At 43.8% G+C, this 15,682-nt stretch overlaps 1 protein-coding gene across 3 annotated transcripts in view; it reads left to right on the plus strand.

Annotated features, from left to right (window-relative positions):
- Positions 1–15,682, plus strand: part of LOC119978398 (ankyrin repeat and fibronectin type-III domain-containing protein 1-like) — a 1,132,713-nt gene that overhangs the window by 1,111,024 nt on the left and 6,007 nt on the right. For all 3 annotated transcript variants that reach the window (XM_038820019.1, XM_038820020.1, XM_038820021.1), the window contains 3 exons: positions 11,071–11,237; positions 12,288–12,498; positions 14,467–15,134. In XM_038820019.1, coding sequence (XP_038675947.1) covers positions 11,071–11,237; positions 12,288–12,498; positions 14,467–15,134 — 1,046 coding nt within the window. The remainder of the gene's footprint in view (positions 1–11,070; positions 11,238–12,287; positions 12,499–14,466; positions 15,135–15,682) is intronic.

The following is a 15,682-nucleotide window of genomic DNA, read 5'->3' on the forward strand; positions in this document are numbered from 1 at the left end:
CAGCTATCTTTGGTGGCCAGAGTTAGCTAAGTACATAAAAGACAGTGAAACAATACAGTGTAAGTCAAGCATTAGAAAAGAAACTGCCTTTGCAACCATGGAAATGGCAATTAGAGTGTAGAAGAGGTTGCATAGATTTTACAGAATTTGAAGGACAACTATATTCATTGTGATATGTAGCCTTTTAAAATGGGTTGAGGGGTTTCTGATGAATCGAAAAATTCACAGTATTTTGCATAGTTTGCTGCTTATGGGTTCCAAGTGAAAATTGCGTCCAATAACAGACCCCAGTTCTGTTCAGAAGAATTTGTAAAATTCATGAGAGTGAATTAGTGGAACACACTAGAGTTATATCTTGCCCCTCTTCTGGGGTATAAGAAATTGCAAAACAGATTATGAATAGGTGTGGAGGTCTCAGGGTAGTTGCCATGGGTGACTTTAAATTTCCAAATAATGATTGGAACCTCTATAGGTCGAACAGTTCGGATGGGGCAGTTTTTGTACACTGTGCGCAGGAGGGTTTCCTGACACAATATGTGGACAGGCTGACAAGAGGGGGGGCCACATTGGATTTGGTACTGGGTAATGAAGCGGGCCAAGTGTTAGATTTGTTTGTGGGAGAGCACTTTGGAGATAGTGACCACAATTCCGTGTCTTTCACTATTGCAATGGAGAGGGATAGGGCCATACGGCAGGGAAAGGTTTATAATGGGGGGAGGGGTAATTATGATGCAATTAGGCAAGAATTAGGGAGCATAAGATGGGAACAGAAACTGTCAGGGAAAGGCACAAATGAAAAGTGGAGCTTGTTCAAGGAACAAATACTGCGTGTCCTTGATAGGTATGTCCCTGTCAGGCAGGGAAGAAATGGCCGTGTGAGGGAACCATAGTTCACAAAAGAGGTTGAATGTCTTGTCAAGAGGAAAAAGGAAGAGTATGTAAGGATGAGAAAACAAAGTTCAGTTGGGTCGCTTGAGGGTTACAAGGTAGCAAGGAATGAGCGACAAAAAAAGGGCTTAGGAGAGCAAGGAGGGGGCATGAGAAGTCCTTGGCAGGTCGGATCAAGGAAAACCCCAAGGCTTTTTACTCTTCTGTGAGAAATAAAAGAATGACCAGGGTGTGGGTAGGGCCAGTCAAGGACAGTAGTGGGAACTTGTGCATGAAGTCAGAAGAATTAGGAGGCGTTGAATGAATACTTTTCTTCAGTGTTCACCAAGGAGAGGGGCCATGTTTTTGAGGATGAGAGTGTGAAACAGGCGGGTAGGCTGGAGGAAGTAGATGTTCTGAGGAAGGATGTATTAGCAATTTTGAAAAACCTGAGGGTCGACAAGTCCCCTGGGCCAGATGGGATATATCCAAGGATTCTTTGGGAGGCAAGGGATGAGATTGCAGAGCCTTTGGCCTTTATCTTTGGGTCCTCATTATCCACAGCAATAGTGCCAGAGGACTGGAGCGTGGTGAATGTTGTTCCTCTGTTCAAGAAAGGGAATAGGAATGACCCTGGTAATTAGGCCAGTTAGCCTTACTTCACTGGTCGGTAGGTTAATGGAAAAGGTCCTGAAGGATAGGATTTATGACCATTTGGAAAGATGCAACTTAATCCGGGATAGTCAATACGGATTCGTGAAGGGCAAGTCTTGCCTCACAAATTTGATTAAATTCTTTGAGGAAGTAACTAAATGTGTAGATGAAGGTAGAGCAGTTGATGTCGTATACATGGATTTTAGTAAGGCGTTTGATAAGGTTCCCCATGGTCGGCTCATGAAGAAAGGTAAGGAGGTGTGGGATAGAGGGAAATTTGGCCAATTGGATAAGTAACTGGCTATCACATAGAAGACAGAGGGTGGTGGTGGATGAAAATGTTCACACTGGAGACCAGTTACCAGCTGTATACTACAGGGATCAGTGCTGGGTCCTCTGCTATTTGTGATTTTTATCAATGACTTGGAGGAGGGGGCTGAAGGGTGGGTCAGTAAAATTGCTGATGACACCAAGATTGGTGGAGTAGTTGATGAGGTGGAGGGCTGTTGTAGGCTGCAGAGACATTGATAGGATGCAGCGTTGGGCCTAAAAATGGCAGATGGAGTTTAACCCTGATAAGTGCGAGGTGATCCATTTTAGTAGAAAAAATTTGAATGCAGATTACAGGGTCAACGGCAGGGTTCTGAGGAATGTGGAGGAACAGAGAGATATTGGGGTTCATGTCCACAGATCTCTGAAGGTTGCCACTCAAGTGAATAGAGCCGTGAAGAAGGCTTATAGTGTGTTAGTGTTTATTAACAGGGGGTTGAGTTTAAGAGCCGCGAGGTTGTGCTGCAACTATACATGACCCTGCTGAGACCACATTTGGAGTATTGTGTGCAGTTCTGGTCACCTCATTATAGGAAGGATGTGGAAGCATTGGAAAGGGTGCAAAGGAGATTTACCAGGATGCTCCCTGGTTTGCAGGATAGGTCTTATGAGGAAAGGTTGAGGGAGCTAGGGCTTTTCTCTTTGGAGCGGAGGAGGATGAGAGGCGACTTAATAGAGGTTTATAAGATGATGAGGGGGATAGATAGAGTGGACGTTCAGAGACTATTTCCTTGGGTGGATGTAGCTGTTACAAGGGGACATAACTATAAGATTCAGGGTGGGAGATATAGGAGGGATATCCGAGGTAGGTTCTTTACTCAGAGAGTGGTTAGGGCGTGGAATGGACCACCTGCTGTGATAGTGGAGTCGGACACTTTAGGAACTTTCAAGCGGTTATTGGATAGGCACATGGAGCACACCAGAATGACAGAAAGTGGGATAGCTTGATCTTGTTTTCGGACAATGCTCGGCACAACATCGAGGACCGAAAGGCCTGTTCTGTGCTGTTCTGTTCTATGTTCTATCCTTCTTGCTTCAAATGGAGCAGCAGAGTGCACAGTAAATATTGTTAAACGTGCACTTATTAAACAAATGTCAGATACAAATTGGAAGAGCTGTCAGTCATCATTGAGTTACAAACTGGTGATTCTTTTTGTTTATTTACCTTAACACACCCCACACTACCACTGGCAGAAAGCCAACTGAATTATTTCTCAGAAGATAGCTCAGAATGAGGTTTTCACTGCTGAAGCTACATTTAGCACAGTGAGTAGAAGGGCAATAATCCAGGCAGAAAGAGAGCTGTGATCGGGATAGAGTGAGAGAAAAAAGTCTGAAATTGAACTAGAAGATTTAGGTAAAAGATCAGTCTAAATTGGTCAAGTGACTACCAGGAAAAGTTGTGAACATTTGTGGTCCTCACATAGTTGTTCAAGATGTTTGGTAGAGGAAATGTCAAGTATGTACATAAAGGTCATGTTTTATCTCCAGAGGCTCATGAAGAAGAAGCGAGTTGAGAAGAATCAAATAAGTCTGATTAATTGGATAGTCGGGATAGAAATCGAGAAACAATAGTTACTCCTGCATGAGTTGTTCCTGAAACCAGTTCAGACCCAAGCCTGAGTCAGACAGACATGTCTGATAAAATGGAAATTTTAATTGAAAGTCAAGGGCAAAATAATTTCTGTTGGAGAAACTTCTCCTCAGACTCAGACCCAGATGGGTCATGGTCTTTCCCCAAGTTCTGGAAGTTTGGATCAAGAAAGGAGTTATCCTCTTAGGAATTGGAAATCAGTGTTTAACTTGGATTTGTAAATAAATGAAAAACAAACTATGTATATAAATTGTATAGAATTTAAACATTGTATAACTTTTTCAGTGAGGAGGAAGGAGCATAATAGCAACCTCTTGTGGCGAGTTGTGTATGTAGATCCTTTATTCTTTCATGGGATATGGGCGTCACTTGCAAGGCCAGCATTTCTTGGCCATAGCTAATCACCATTGAAATGGGTAGTTTGGTAGGCAATTCAGAGGGCAGTTAAGAGTCATCTGGAATTATGTGTAGGCCAGTCAAGGCAAGGATGGGAGATTTTCCAAGTGCATTAGTGATGGTTTTTTATGACAATCAACAATGGTTTCACAATGACTATAACTGAGATTAGCTTTTCAATTCTAGATTATTACTTGAATCCAAATTCCACTAGCTGGTGGGCATTTGAACCCTTGTCACCAGAACATTAGTCTGGGTCTCTGGATCGTTAGTTCAGTGACATTTCCACGATCTCCCCACCATGTAAGTATATAAACCAAAACTGGAATATACCAGTTCAGTTGGGTACTACAAGTCTATAGGAATGCACCAGTTCTTTTGTCCTGCCAATAAATCATAATTGCATTTGCAGCACACCACCTACATTGCCAACCCTATATACCTTAGTTATAGTTCATGTATTTAATCAACTTTTTAAACTAATTACTTGGGCGAAGTTCTCCGCCTCGCATCGCCGAAATCCCAAACCGCAATTGGGCGTCCATTTAAAACCGAGGTCCACACCCAGCAGAGTGCTGGTCCTTTAGCATGCCCTGAATTGCTTCACAATTAGCACCCCCAATGTGAACTCGAGCCACACGCAATTGAGTTCCGGCATGAACAATTAAGTCGCCCAAACGGAGAATTTTGTCCCTTGTTTAAGGTATAGGCATCTTAAATTGTCTGTAAATTTACTCCCATTGCAAATCCTTATATGACTTCCTCACCAATATTTATGGGATGTCACATTCTCAAATACCAGCTATCCCCTCCCCCCAGGTATTTTCTTGATGTGCCTGAGAATTCTGCTGTGGTCATCCTGTTTACATCCAAGTGAGCCTATTACTACTGTAAAGGTGCTTATTACTGATATCGGTGTCTGTTTCTGCTGTAAGGGTGTTTAGTACCGATGCAAGGGTGCTTAATGCTTCTGTAAGGTGTTTATTACTGCTGTAAGGGTATTTGTTACAAGTCTAAAGGTATGTGGTAATGCAGTGAAGATGTTTTGTCTCATTCTATATTTTTACTATTGATTGTAGAATGTTTGTTACAGTTAGTAGGGCAATTGAGGCTCTCTCAGGGCATTTTATGCTTTTTCATGGTATTTGTTTTATTCGCTAATGGGATGAGAGTGTTGTTGGCTAAGCCAGCATATATTGCGCATCCCCAATTGCCCTCGTGAAGGTGGTGGTGTGCAGCTTTTTTGAACCACTGCAGTCCATGTGTCATAGGAACACCAACAGTGCTGTTAGGCAGGGAGTTCCAGGATTTTGACCCAGTGATACTGAAGGACGTATTTCAAAGTCAGGATGGTGTGTGATGTGGAGGGGAGGTTGCAGGTGGTGGCGTCCCAATGCATCTGCTGCCCTTGTCTTTTAGTTGGTCGTGGTCAAAGCCAGTGCATTCAAAGAAGTGTTCGAGAGTTGCTGCAGTACATCCTGTAGATCATAGAATTTACAGTGCAGAAGGAGGTCATTGGACCCATCGGGTCTGCACTGGCCCTTGGAAAGAACACACCACTTAAGCCCACACTTCCAACCTATCCCTGTAACCCCACCCAAACTTTTTTTGGACACTAAGGGCAATTTAGCATGAACAATCCACCTTTCAAGCACATCTTTGGACTGTGGGAAAAAACCGGAGCATCCAGAGGAAACCCACGCAGACACGGGGAAAACGTGCAGACTCTGGGCAGACAGTGACCCAAGCTGGGAATCGAACCTGGGACCCTGGAGCTGTGAAGCAACTGTGCTAACCATTGTGCTGCCCACTGATGGTACACACTGTACCATTTTGCATTGACAGTGGAAGGAATGAATGCTGAAGTTGGTGGATCGGGTGCTAGTCAAGCGGGTTGCTTTGTCCTGGATAGTGACGAGCTTCTTGATTGTTGTACGAGCTACACCCATTCAGGCAAATGGACAGTATTCCATCCCACTCCTGAATTGTACCTTTTCGATGGTGGGCATGCTCTGAAGAATCATGGGTGAGTTACTCTCTGCAGAATTCTCAACCTCTGCCCTATCTTTCTAGCCACAGGGTTGGATTCTCCTTCGGCCGACGCTGAAATTGGCAAAGGCGATTGGATGGAGATTCAGTCGTGAAGCCAAAATCATGACCAGTGCCCGGCGCCTGCCAGAATGCCATGCTCTGGTGCCTCAGCAGTAGCGTCAATGCATTCTACTCCACAAGTGCAGTAAAAGCTGTCCACATACCATTAGCAGGCCTAACCTGGTATTCTCCAGGGCCTCCGCAATGCTCGGCCTCCACCGGGAGGAATTACCGAAGCCGTGTTTCACTTGTCGTTTAAAAAATAAAATCGGGAAACAGGCCCCGTGGCCAATGAAAGAGAGAGAGGAGGTAGGACATGCAGAGGCAGGACCGTGAGCTGGCCGGTGCAGGGGGGTCTACCAGGCCCAGTGGGGGCAGCGGGGGGGGGGGGGGGGGGTTGACCCCCCCAAGGGACTGGGGCGCCCAGACATGAACCGCAATTGCCATGGCCTGCAAGGCAGCCATCTTCATGCGCACCCCACTGACCGCCCACCGTCACCCCAGGTTTTCTGAAACAGAGAATCCTGCCCACAGTATTTATTTGACTGGCACAGTTCAGTTTCTGGTCAATGGTGCCTCTTAGGATGTTGATTGTGCGAGATTCAGCAATGGAAATGCCATTGAAGGTCAAGGAGTGATGGTTAGACTCTCTCTTTTGAAGATGGTCTTTGCCTGGCACTTGTGTGGCACAAATGTTACTTGCCACTTATCAGCTCAAGCTTGAATATTGTTCAGCTCTTGCTGCATATGGACATGGACTGTTTGATTATCTGATGAGTCATGAAGGGTGCAGACAATTATGCAAACATCCCCACTTCCAACCTTATGATGGAGGGAAGGTCATTGATGAAACAGCTGAAGATGGTTGGGCCTAGGACACTACTCCAATGAACTTTAAGATAAATCTTCCATATATCTTTGACAATTTTTCTTGGCTTCACATTTCAATGTGGCATGCTGCTGCCAATGCCTTAACTTTGGTGTAAAAGCAGAATGTTCTGCCATGTCTTGTAACTGATTGATATCAAGTTCATTATTTCAAAAACCCACAGCCTTATTTTTTTGCTTCTATGCATATTTGAGTTCTTTGCTCCAAAGAATGTCTGTTTGTGTTATCCTCCACTATTATAAGTATGCACTCCATATTTGAATTCAGAAATATTCCACATTTCTCCCCTGTAATTGGCTTGTTAATTGTCTAACCTGTACATGGGGTAATACTGATATGTTGCTATCATACAAATATGGTATTTTGAGAGAGAAAATTAAGAATAAAATAAGACTGGCAAGGAAATAATGAGAAGAGAATGACAGCTAACATTTAAAAAAGCCCCCAAATCCTATATCTGCATATAAATAATAAGCGGTAGTAAGAGACCAAGTGGGGCTTATTCGAGACAAAGCAGTTGCTATGAGGCACAGAGGAAGATTAGAGCATTTAATGAGTGCTTTGTATCAGTACTTACTGAAAAAAAGAATGCTGAAAAAATATCAGTAGAAGCCGAAATTGTGGAATTAATTGTAGTAGTGAAAACTGAGAGGAAGGAAATAATGGGAGGGCTGACTATATGTTCAGAATTAAGTCACTTGGTCCAGATTACTTGCATCCCAAGTTGCTAAAGGAAATGAGGCTGGAGATAGTGAAAGGGCTTACCATAATCTTCCAATCTTCCCTAGATACAGGGAGGTTCCAGAGGATTGGAGAGTGGCAAATTTAACAACTATGTTCAAGAAACGTTGTAAAGTGCATTCCCAATCAGTTTAACACCAGTAGTGAGCAAGGTTTTAGAAGTAATAATCAGGAGGAAAAGTCAACAAGCATTTGGAGCACTTTGAGTTATTGAGGCAAGCCAGCACAGATTTGTAAATGGCAGATCATGCTTGACTAATCGAATTGAGTTTTAAAATGAATAACAGAGAAGATTAACGAAGAAAATGCAGTGAATGTTGTCTATATGAAATTTAAGAAATTGCTTGATGAAGTACCGCTTAAAAGGCTGGTTAACAAAATTGTTGCTCATGGAATAAGAGGATCACTGGATAAAAGAAAAATGGCTAAAGGACAGAAAAAGGTGAGCCACGGTCATTTTTCAGACTGAAGGATTTTAGACAGTGATGTTTTCCAAGATTTTATATTAGGACCACTGTTTTTTTGATAGAGGACTTGGATATTAGAGTACAGGGTAAGATTTCTAAAGTTTATCGTTGATACCAAATTTGGAGGTAGGGTAAAAGATGAGGATGACACAAATGGACACCAAAGGGACATAGAATAGCATAATCTTAGACAAGTGGCAATGGAATTTAATATAGAGAGTTGTGAGGTAATGCAATTTGGCAGAAGGGGTAGGGTGAGGCAGTATATATTTAATGGTGCAGTTCTAAAGGTTGTGCAAGAAAAGAGACCTGGGGCTGTTTGTGTATAGATCCTTAAAGGTGGCAGGACATATTGAGAGAGTAGTTAGCACAGCATCTGGGATCTTGGACTTCATATAGAGAGGCATTGAATAAAAAAACAGGGATGCTTTGCTGAACCTTCATATAGCTCTGGTTAGGCCACAACTACATTATTGCATCCATTTCTGGTCACCACAATTGAGGAAGGATATGAAGATCCTTGGGGTGCTGAGGAGATGTATCAGAATGGTTCTGGGGGATGAAGGATTTTAGCTACAAGGCGAGGTTGGAGAAACTGGGCTTGTTCTAAAAGCAAAGGCGATTGAGGGATGATTTGATAAAGGAAAAATAGATTATGACAGATTTAGATTAAGTAGACAAAGTAAAGCTGTTCCCATCAGCTGATGCTTCAAGGACTAGGGGACTACGGTTATAGACAAGAGATGTGAGAACTTATTTTTACATAGAGAGTGGTAATGATTTGGAACGCACTGCCTTCAAGTGGAGACAATTAATGGTCTCAAAAGGAAATTGGACGGGTACTTGAGGAATACATTTACAGTGCTACAGGGATAGAATAGGGAAATGGGCAGATTATATTGCTTTACAGAGAGCTAGCATAAACTCATATGGACAAATGACTTCCTTAGGGCAGCACGGTAGCATGGTGGTTAGCATAAATGCTTCACAGCTCCAGGGTCCCAGGTTCGATTCCCGGCTGGGTCACTGTCTGTGCGGAGTCTGCACGTCCTCCCCGTGTGTGCGTGGGTTTCCTCCGGGTGCTCCGGTTTCCTCCCACAGTCTAAAGATGTGCGGGTTAGGTGGATTGGCCATGCTAAATTGCCCGTAGTGTCCTAATAGTAAGGTTAAGGAGGGGGGGGGGGGGGGGAGAGGGGGGGGAGTTGCTGGGTTGCGGGTATAGGGTGGATACGTGGGTTTGAGTAGGGTGATCATTGCTCGGCACAACATCGAGAGCCGAAGGGCCTGTTCTGTGCTGTACTGTTCTATGTTCGATGCTGTAAGACTCTATGACCCTTATAGAATTAAATTTATATGGCCACAATTCAAAGTAGCCTTTTAAAAAATTATTGTTCAGAGCCAGAATCTATGGCCGTGATCTTCTGGTCATATTCCACCCGAAATCAGGTGTGGCGCGATGAGGCGGAAGATCCCTCTTCTGGGATCTACCCGGCTCATCTCGCGAGATCTAGCACAATCTCGTAAGACGTCGTGATGCGAATCCCGTCCATTGTGGGCAGATCACTTTTTAGCAGTGCTGGTGCCACCTGGGCACCTTGGCACTGCCGACCTGGCACCCTGAGTGCCACCAGGGTGCCAATCTGGCATGGCCAGTGTGCCCAGGTATTCTGCCAGCTGTCTGGGGGCACTGCAGGGTGCCAAGCTGGCAGTGCCACAGTGCCAAGTGGCATATTTCCCATGACAGGGATCGGGCCCAGGGGTGCCCTGCACAGGGTGCTCGGAGGTTGCTTTGGAGGCAAGCGGAGTTCCTCAGCGCAGAAAACAGACTAAGTGTGGCCTCGTCGGGGAGTTCCTTGCTGAGGCCCAGCATCTACCCGAATGGGAACAGAGCCCCGTTCAATAGCGTTGGGTTTCTCAGCACTCCCAAGTGCCGGGAAACACCCGGCTAAACGCGCTTGCTATGGGACTCTGTTTCCATTCAGGTAGGTAGCACCCAGACTCCCGATCGATAGCGTGGTGTTTCTCGGAGATTCGAGCACTGGGAAATACCCAGTTAAATTTGCTCGTTATCTGGGTGGCATGGTGGCGCAGTGGTTACACTGCTATCTCATGGTGCCGAGGACCCGGGTTCGATCCCGGCCCCGGGTCACTGTCCGTGTGGAGTTTGCACATTCTCCCCGTGTCTGCGTGGGTCTCACCCCCACAACCCAAAGATGTGCAGAGTAGGTGGATTGGTCATGCTAAATTGCTCCTTAATTTGAAAAAAAAAGAATTGGGTACTCTAAATTTATTTATTTATTTTTTTAAAACCCCCTCGTTATGGGACTCTTTTCCCTTGCGAGTAGATTGTGCGAGTCCCGTTCAACAGCGTTCGGTTTCTCAGCACTCCGAGCGCCGGGAAACACCCAGTTAAATGCACTCGTTCGGGACTCTCTTCCCATTCAGGTAGATTGCGCCCTATATTTCTCTGTATGACAAGCTCCAGGAAAACACTTCCCTCTAAATCAGCAGTGGATACAGTTTAATCTCAACACTGTAACACAGACACCCCTTGGCTGTCAGTATTACTGACACTCAACTGCAGTAGTTCAACTCAACGTTCCACAAGAAAACAAATTGGTTAACACAGAATTATAGTAACAACATGTCACATGTTTTTTTCAATATAGTAGCTTTGACAATAAACGTTCTTATACTATTGAAACAGACCTTGGCAGAAAACTGGATAAATGGCTGAGACACTGAAACGTTAATGTGACTGATGTATTAAGAGTCCATAAATTGTACATTTCCCTTCAATGGATTTTTCTTGTCAATTCTTCTGGAGTTTATTCTAAGAAAAGTGTAATACTTTTACCTAATTTTTACTGAAATTGTGCCAATATCTGGTGAGCAAGCCTGAACCTCAGTTTACAAGATTGAAGAGTCGGTACTAGAAGCTTGGCGTTTTGAACCATCTCGGAGTGTTGACATATTGCAGTAAAATCCACTCTATCAGTATTAATAAAGCTGAGTGTAATAACCTGTTTTATGTTTTTCAGTTCACTTCTTCACCTATGACAAGGCGTTCATCAACCAGTATTGCCAAGTGTCAGCACTGCTAGAGTTGGATTTGCTCCTCTCTCAGCAGGCACTGAGGGAGGCATTTTCTGACTCAGAGGTAGTAGCAGCTAAACAGAGGCATCAGCAAGTTCAGGACTTTATTCAGGTGAGCAGAATTCTAATGTCCAATCATTGTTGCATCAGTACAACTAAGGTACATAGATCAACCCTCATCTTTCATAAGTGACTGCCCTGGATATTTAACTGAGGACAGACAGAGATTTAGGCTTGGTGCTGCATTAATTGATGACTTTTGTTCCCTTGTGAAAGGAAAACTGGTGAATAATTCAATGGCAACAACTTAAAATGACCTCCCTATATCAATACCATCCAACATGTTCTGCCAATAAATTTAAAAATCACAGTTTGTTGAGAATCTGCTAAATGGAACAAATTACTGCTCACACATTGGATTATGCTGACTGACCAAGCCATAACATTCTGGGACGATGGTATCTCTTTAAATCTGTGCTCATCTTAAAAAAAATCCTAAGTTTATTAATGTCCTAAGAGCATTAAATTCTAGAGGATAAAAACACTCCAGGATTCCTGGTGTCTTTTTGAAGCAAGATTTTTTAAAGTGTAAAGTACATTTTGCTGGCAGTCCCAGTGCTTATGAGAATATCTCTTGAAAATGTCCTTTAAAATATCAGGTAAATTGTAGGTATTTGGGCAGCAAACCCTGGCCAGACTGGTGCAATGAAAGCTTCTTCTGTCTTCTGGCTGGGAGAGTCTGACATAAATAGGTTTGGACTGTCTCACTGCCACGGTCCAGTACACAAACTGTCCATCATTTTGCATCAGTTGGCAATCTGCTTCTATTCTTGGAAGTAAAAAAGTGATGTAATGACTTCTTAACTTGAAGATCGTATACATTGATAGCATTTGTGTAGAGGGAGCCATTACGCTGGTCCATGCACCTAATTCATGCTGTACCTGATCAGAGACTATTTAATGCAGGCACTGGAGCCTGAATTGAAATGTATTTCATTCCTCAGCATAAACATCCCTTAGTTGATTCACAAATGTGAACTAAAACAGACAGTATGCTTATTCCTGGATGTTTATTGAGTGATGATGTACAGTATAGCTTTCTGGAACTTGTTTATTTGAGATATAACATGCTATCTGATTATTAACCCCTGATGTTTTTCAGCAAATGGAAGAGATCTGGCGGGAGATGCGCTGGATAATGGATGTTCTACAGTACGCAAGGTACAAGCAACCTCCAGGGGGTATTCCATTGACCTGGCTGATGGATTTCACCACAGATATAAAAAAGGACAATCTGCAATCCATTTCATCCAACCTAGATTTCTTACCATCCCCAACCCCTTCCCCAGAGACAAGTCGCAAACATCCCCCTGGTAAGTTCGGTAAGATACAGCACTGGGCACAGAAAACCCTAGTCAATGATTAAAACATTAAATCTGAATGTTTTTTCAAACTTTTAAAGAGGTTATTTCAATCTATTACTCCGATCTGTGATTAAATAAAAGCTCACTCATCCTAATTGGCCCATCCAATTTCACAATTCCCATGTCGGTGAGCTGATGGAACTTCTTGGCACCACATTCTTCCCTGAACCACTGTCTGTACAGGATCTGCCTGCACCAGCAGCCTGTGATATCTTACATGAATGGCCATTTTTCATGTGAACCATAATACAGTGAATGATAACAGGTTAAATTTCATTACTAAGCATCATTGAGCCTGTCACTTTCCTCACTGAACATCCATACGTGTACTTTACATACAAGGCACTGGATGGTGATCAGGAAAAGGATGGTTGTTGATTTATTATCCCACCTGAGGCCAATTGTGGTTCTCCAGTGCAGCCTTGTCAGAAATCACCTACTACAACACAGATCAGGCACCAAACTGTACTTGTGCCATTTCTGCAGTGGTTCTGTCCTTATGTTGCCGCATCTCCACCTTAAATGGGCGACCACCTATTTTTAAACAGTGACCCGTAGTTCTCCATTCTCCCATAAGAGGAAACATGCTGTCCACATCCACCCTGTCAAGACGCCTCAGCACCTGATATGTTTCAATAAAGTTGCCTCTTACCCTCCTAAACACCAGCGGATACAAGCCTAGCCTGTCCAATCTTCCCCCATAAGACAACCACCCATTCCAGGTATCAGTCTGGTAAACCTTCTCTGAACTGCTTTCAATCCATTTGCACTCTTCCATTTGCACAGTACCTCAAATGTGGTCTCACTCGTGCCCTGCACAACTGAAGCTTAATCTCCCTACTTTTTTATTCAATTCTCATTGCAAAAATGATGACATTCTATTAGCTTTCCTATTTGCTTGCTGGACCTGTATACTAGCCTTTTGTGAGTCATGCACGAGATCCCACTTCACCTCAGAGCTCTACAATCTTTCACGGTTTAGATAATATGCTTCTGTTTTACCCTTCTTGCCAAAATGGACAATTTCCCACATTATATTCCATTTGTCAGATCTTTGCCCACCCACAAGTTACCTATATCTTTTTGTAGCCTCCTTATATTCTCTTCAGAATTTACTTTCCAACCTTTCTTTGTGTTATCCGCAAATTTGGCAACCATCCCTCGAATCCCTTCATCCAAGTCATAAAGAACAAAGAAAATTACAGCACAGGAACAGGCCCTTTGGCCCTCCCAGCCTGCGCCGATCCAGATCCTTTATCTAAACCTGTCTCCTATTTTCCAAGGTCTACTTCCCTCTGTTGCCGCCCATTCATATACCTGTCTAGATGCCTCTTAAATGATGCTATTGTGCCCGCCTCTACCACCTCCACTGGTAAAGCGTTCCAGGCACCCACCACCCTCTGCGTAAAAAACTTTCCACGCACATCTCCCTTAAACTTTCCCCCTCTCACCTTGAAATCGTGACCCCTTGTAACTGACACCCCCACTCTTGGAAAAAGCTTGTTGCTATCCACCCTGTCCATACCTCTCATAATTTTGTATACCTCAATCAGGTCCCCCCTCAACCTCCGTCTTTCCAACGAAAACAATCCTAATCTATTCAACCTTTCTTCATAGCTAGCACCCTCCATACCAGGCAATTTAGATAAATTGTAAACAGGTGAGGTCCTCGCATTCCAGGATTTTGACCGTTTTCTTTTCTGATGACAAGATTTAAACAACAGCTATAAAACAAAACTAAACAAAAAAGTGTTATTTTATTTGCAATGCTTAATGGATTGAATGGACTTCTCTATCCCTAAATATTATTCTTGCGTAATCTGGTTGACTGCTGTTTCACTCATGTCTTTGGGTAATCCAGGGTAGTCAGTCCCACAAGACTCGCAGAAACATTGAATGTATTTGTTTCCCCGCCAGATTCACATGGGATATCAGACGAGGAAGGATCTTCAGAGGTATTTTTGGCCACAGACAGTGACTATGACTCCAGCAGAGCTCAGAGCCCCAAAGAAGTGGATCTCATCTGCTCATCAGCCCCTGACTGCAATAGAAGACCGAGCCATAATCTTCGTGATAATGCTCCTGATGTTCTTCAGGCACATGAACTCAAATCACAACTAGTAACTAGCAGTCATGAGGACACAAGGCATACAGCGCTCTATGACAGTGACTTTGTGCTCCCAAGCAGACAGCTTGAGCTGTTGCACATCACAGAAAAAAGGCAGGCCTATTGTGTCAGAACGAGCAGCCTTGACATCCCAACTCAATCCTTCCACATTCAGAGGAAATGTTGGTCACGACCTGAATCCATGGATGAATATCCACCAGAACAAAAGTCCAGTGGATCAAGTGTGAATAGGCATAGGCCCTGTTTGCCTTTCAATATGGACACTCCTCTTCATTCTGAGGATACTTCAAGACAATTAAGTCATTCCGAATCCCAGGATTCCACAGAATGGATTAAGTTGCATCAAGAATCTCTGGAGAAAGAAGATCAGCCCTATGAAGGGAAAAAACTGAACCCTATGAGTTTGAGAGTTTACCCCCAGTACCACACAGGTTTGTCCAAGGAGATAAGTGTCAAGGTATGCCTGTCCCATCAATCTTTGTTGCAAAACCTGGTTGGTTCTACATATCCCTTTGGGTATAAAGTCAGTATCCAACTGACTGAATATTCCTGCTCTAGTCATGGCATGCTTTAAGGCAGGGGAGTGGGTACAGTGGGGAGGGGAGAGGCAGGGCTTTGCATAAATTCCCTGATGCATTCCCACTTCCAGGGAAATTTTCCAGGATGGGCTAGGGATTGAATCAGCTTCCCACTCAGAAGAGGTTGGCAGCCTCAGCAGTGCTCCCTTCTCCCGATGGGACTACCAAGGTTCCAGAAGTGCCAGCCCTCTGATTGAGCTGGTAGCATCAAGAACCTGCCTCCATTCTCAATTGGACACCAAACATGGAGGTGACCAATTAGGAAGCCACCTCCCACACGGTTGCTGAGCATGTCTCACAACCAATAAGTGTGAATATGGGACTCCCATTTGGTCCCGATATTGGGGTTCAGAAGCCTATAATAAAATCCTCGCCAGTATTTCCTGTGGGCGGCAGTATGGTGCAGCTTCACACCCATGTGGCACCT

The sequence above is a fragment of the Scyliorhinus canicula genome, chromosome 15, assembly GCF_902713615.1.
Source record: "Scyliorhinus canicula chromosome 15, sScyCan1.1, whole genome shotgun sequence".
Classification (NCBI taxonomy): domain Eukaryota; kingdom Metazoa; phylum Chordata; class Chondrichthyes; order Carcharhiniformes; family Scyliorhinidae; genus Scyliorhinus; species Scyliorhinus canicula.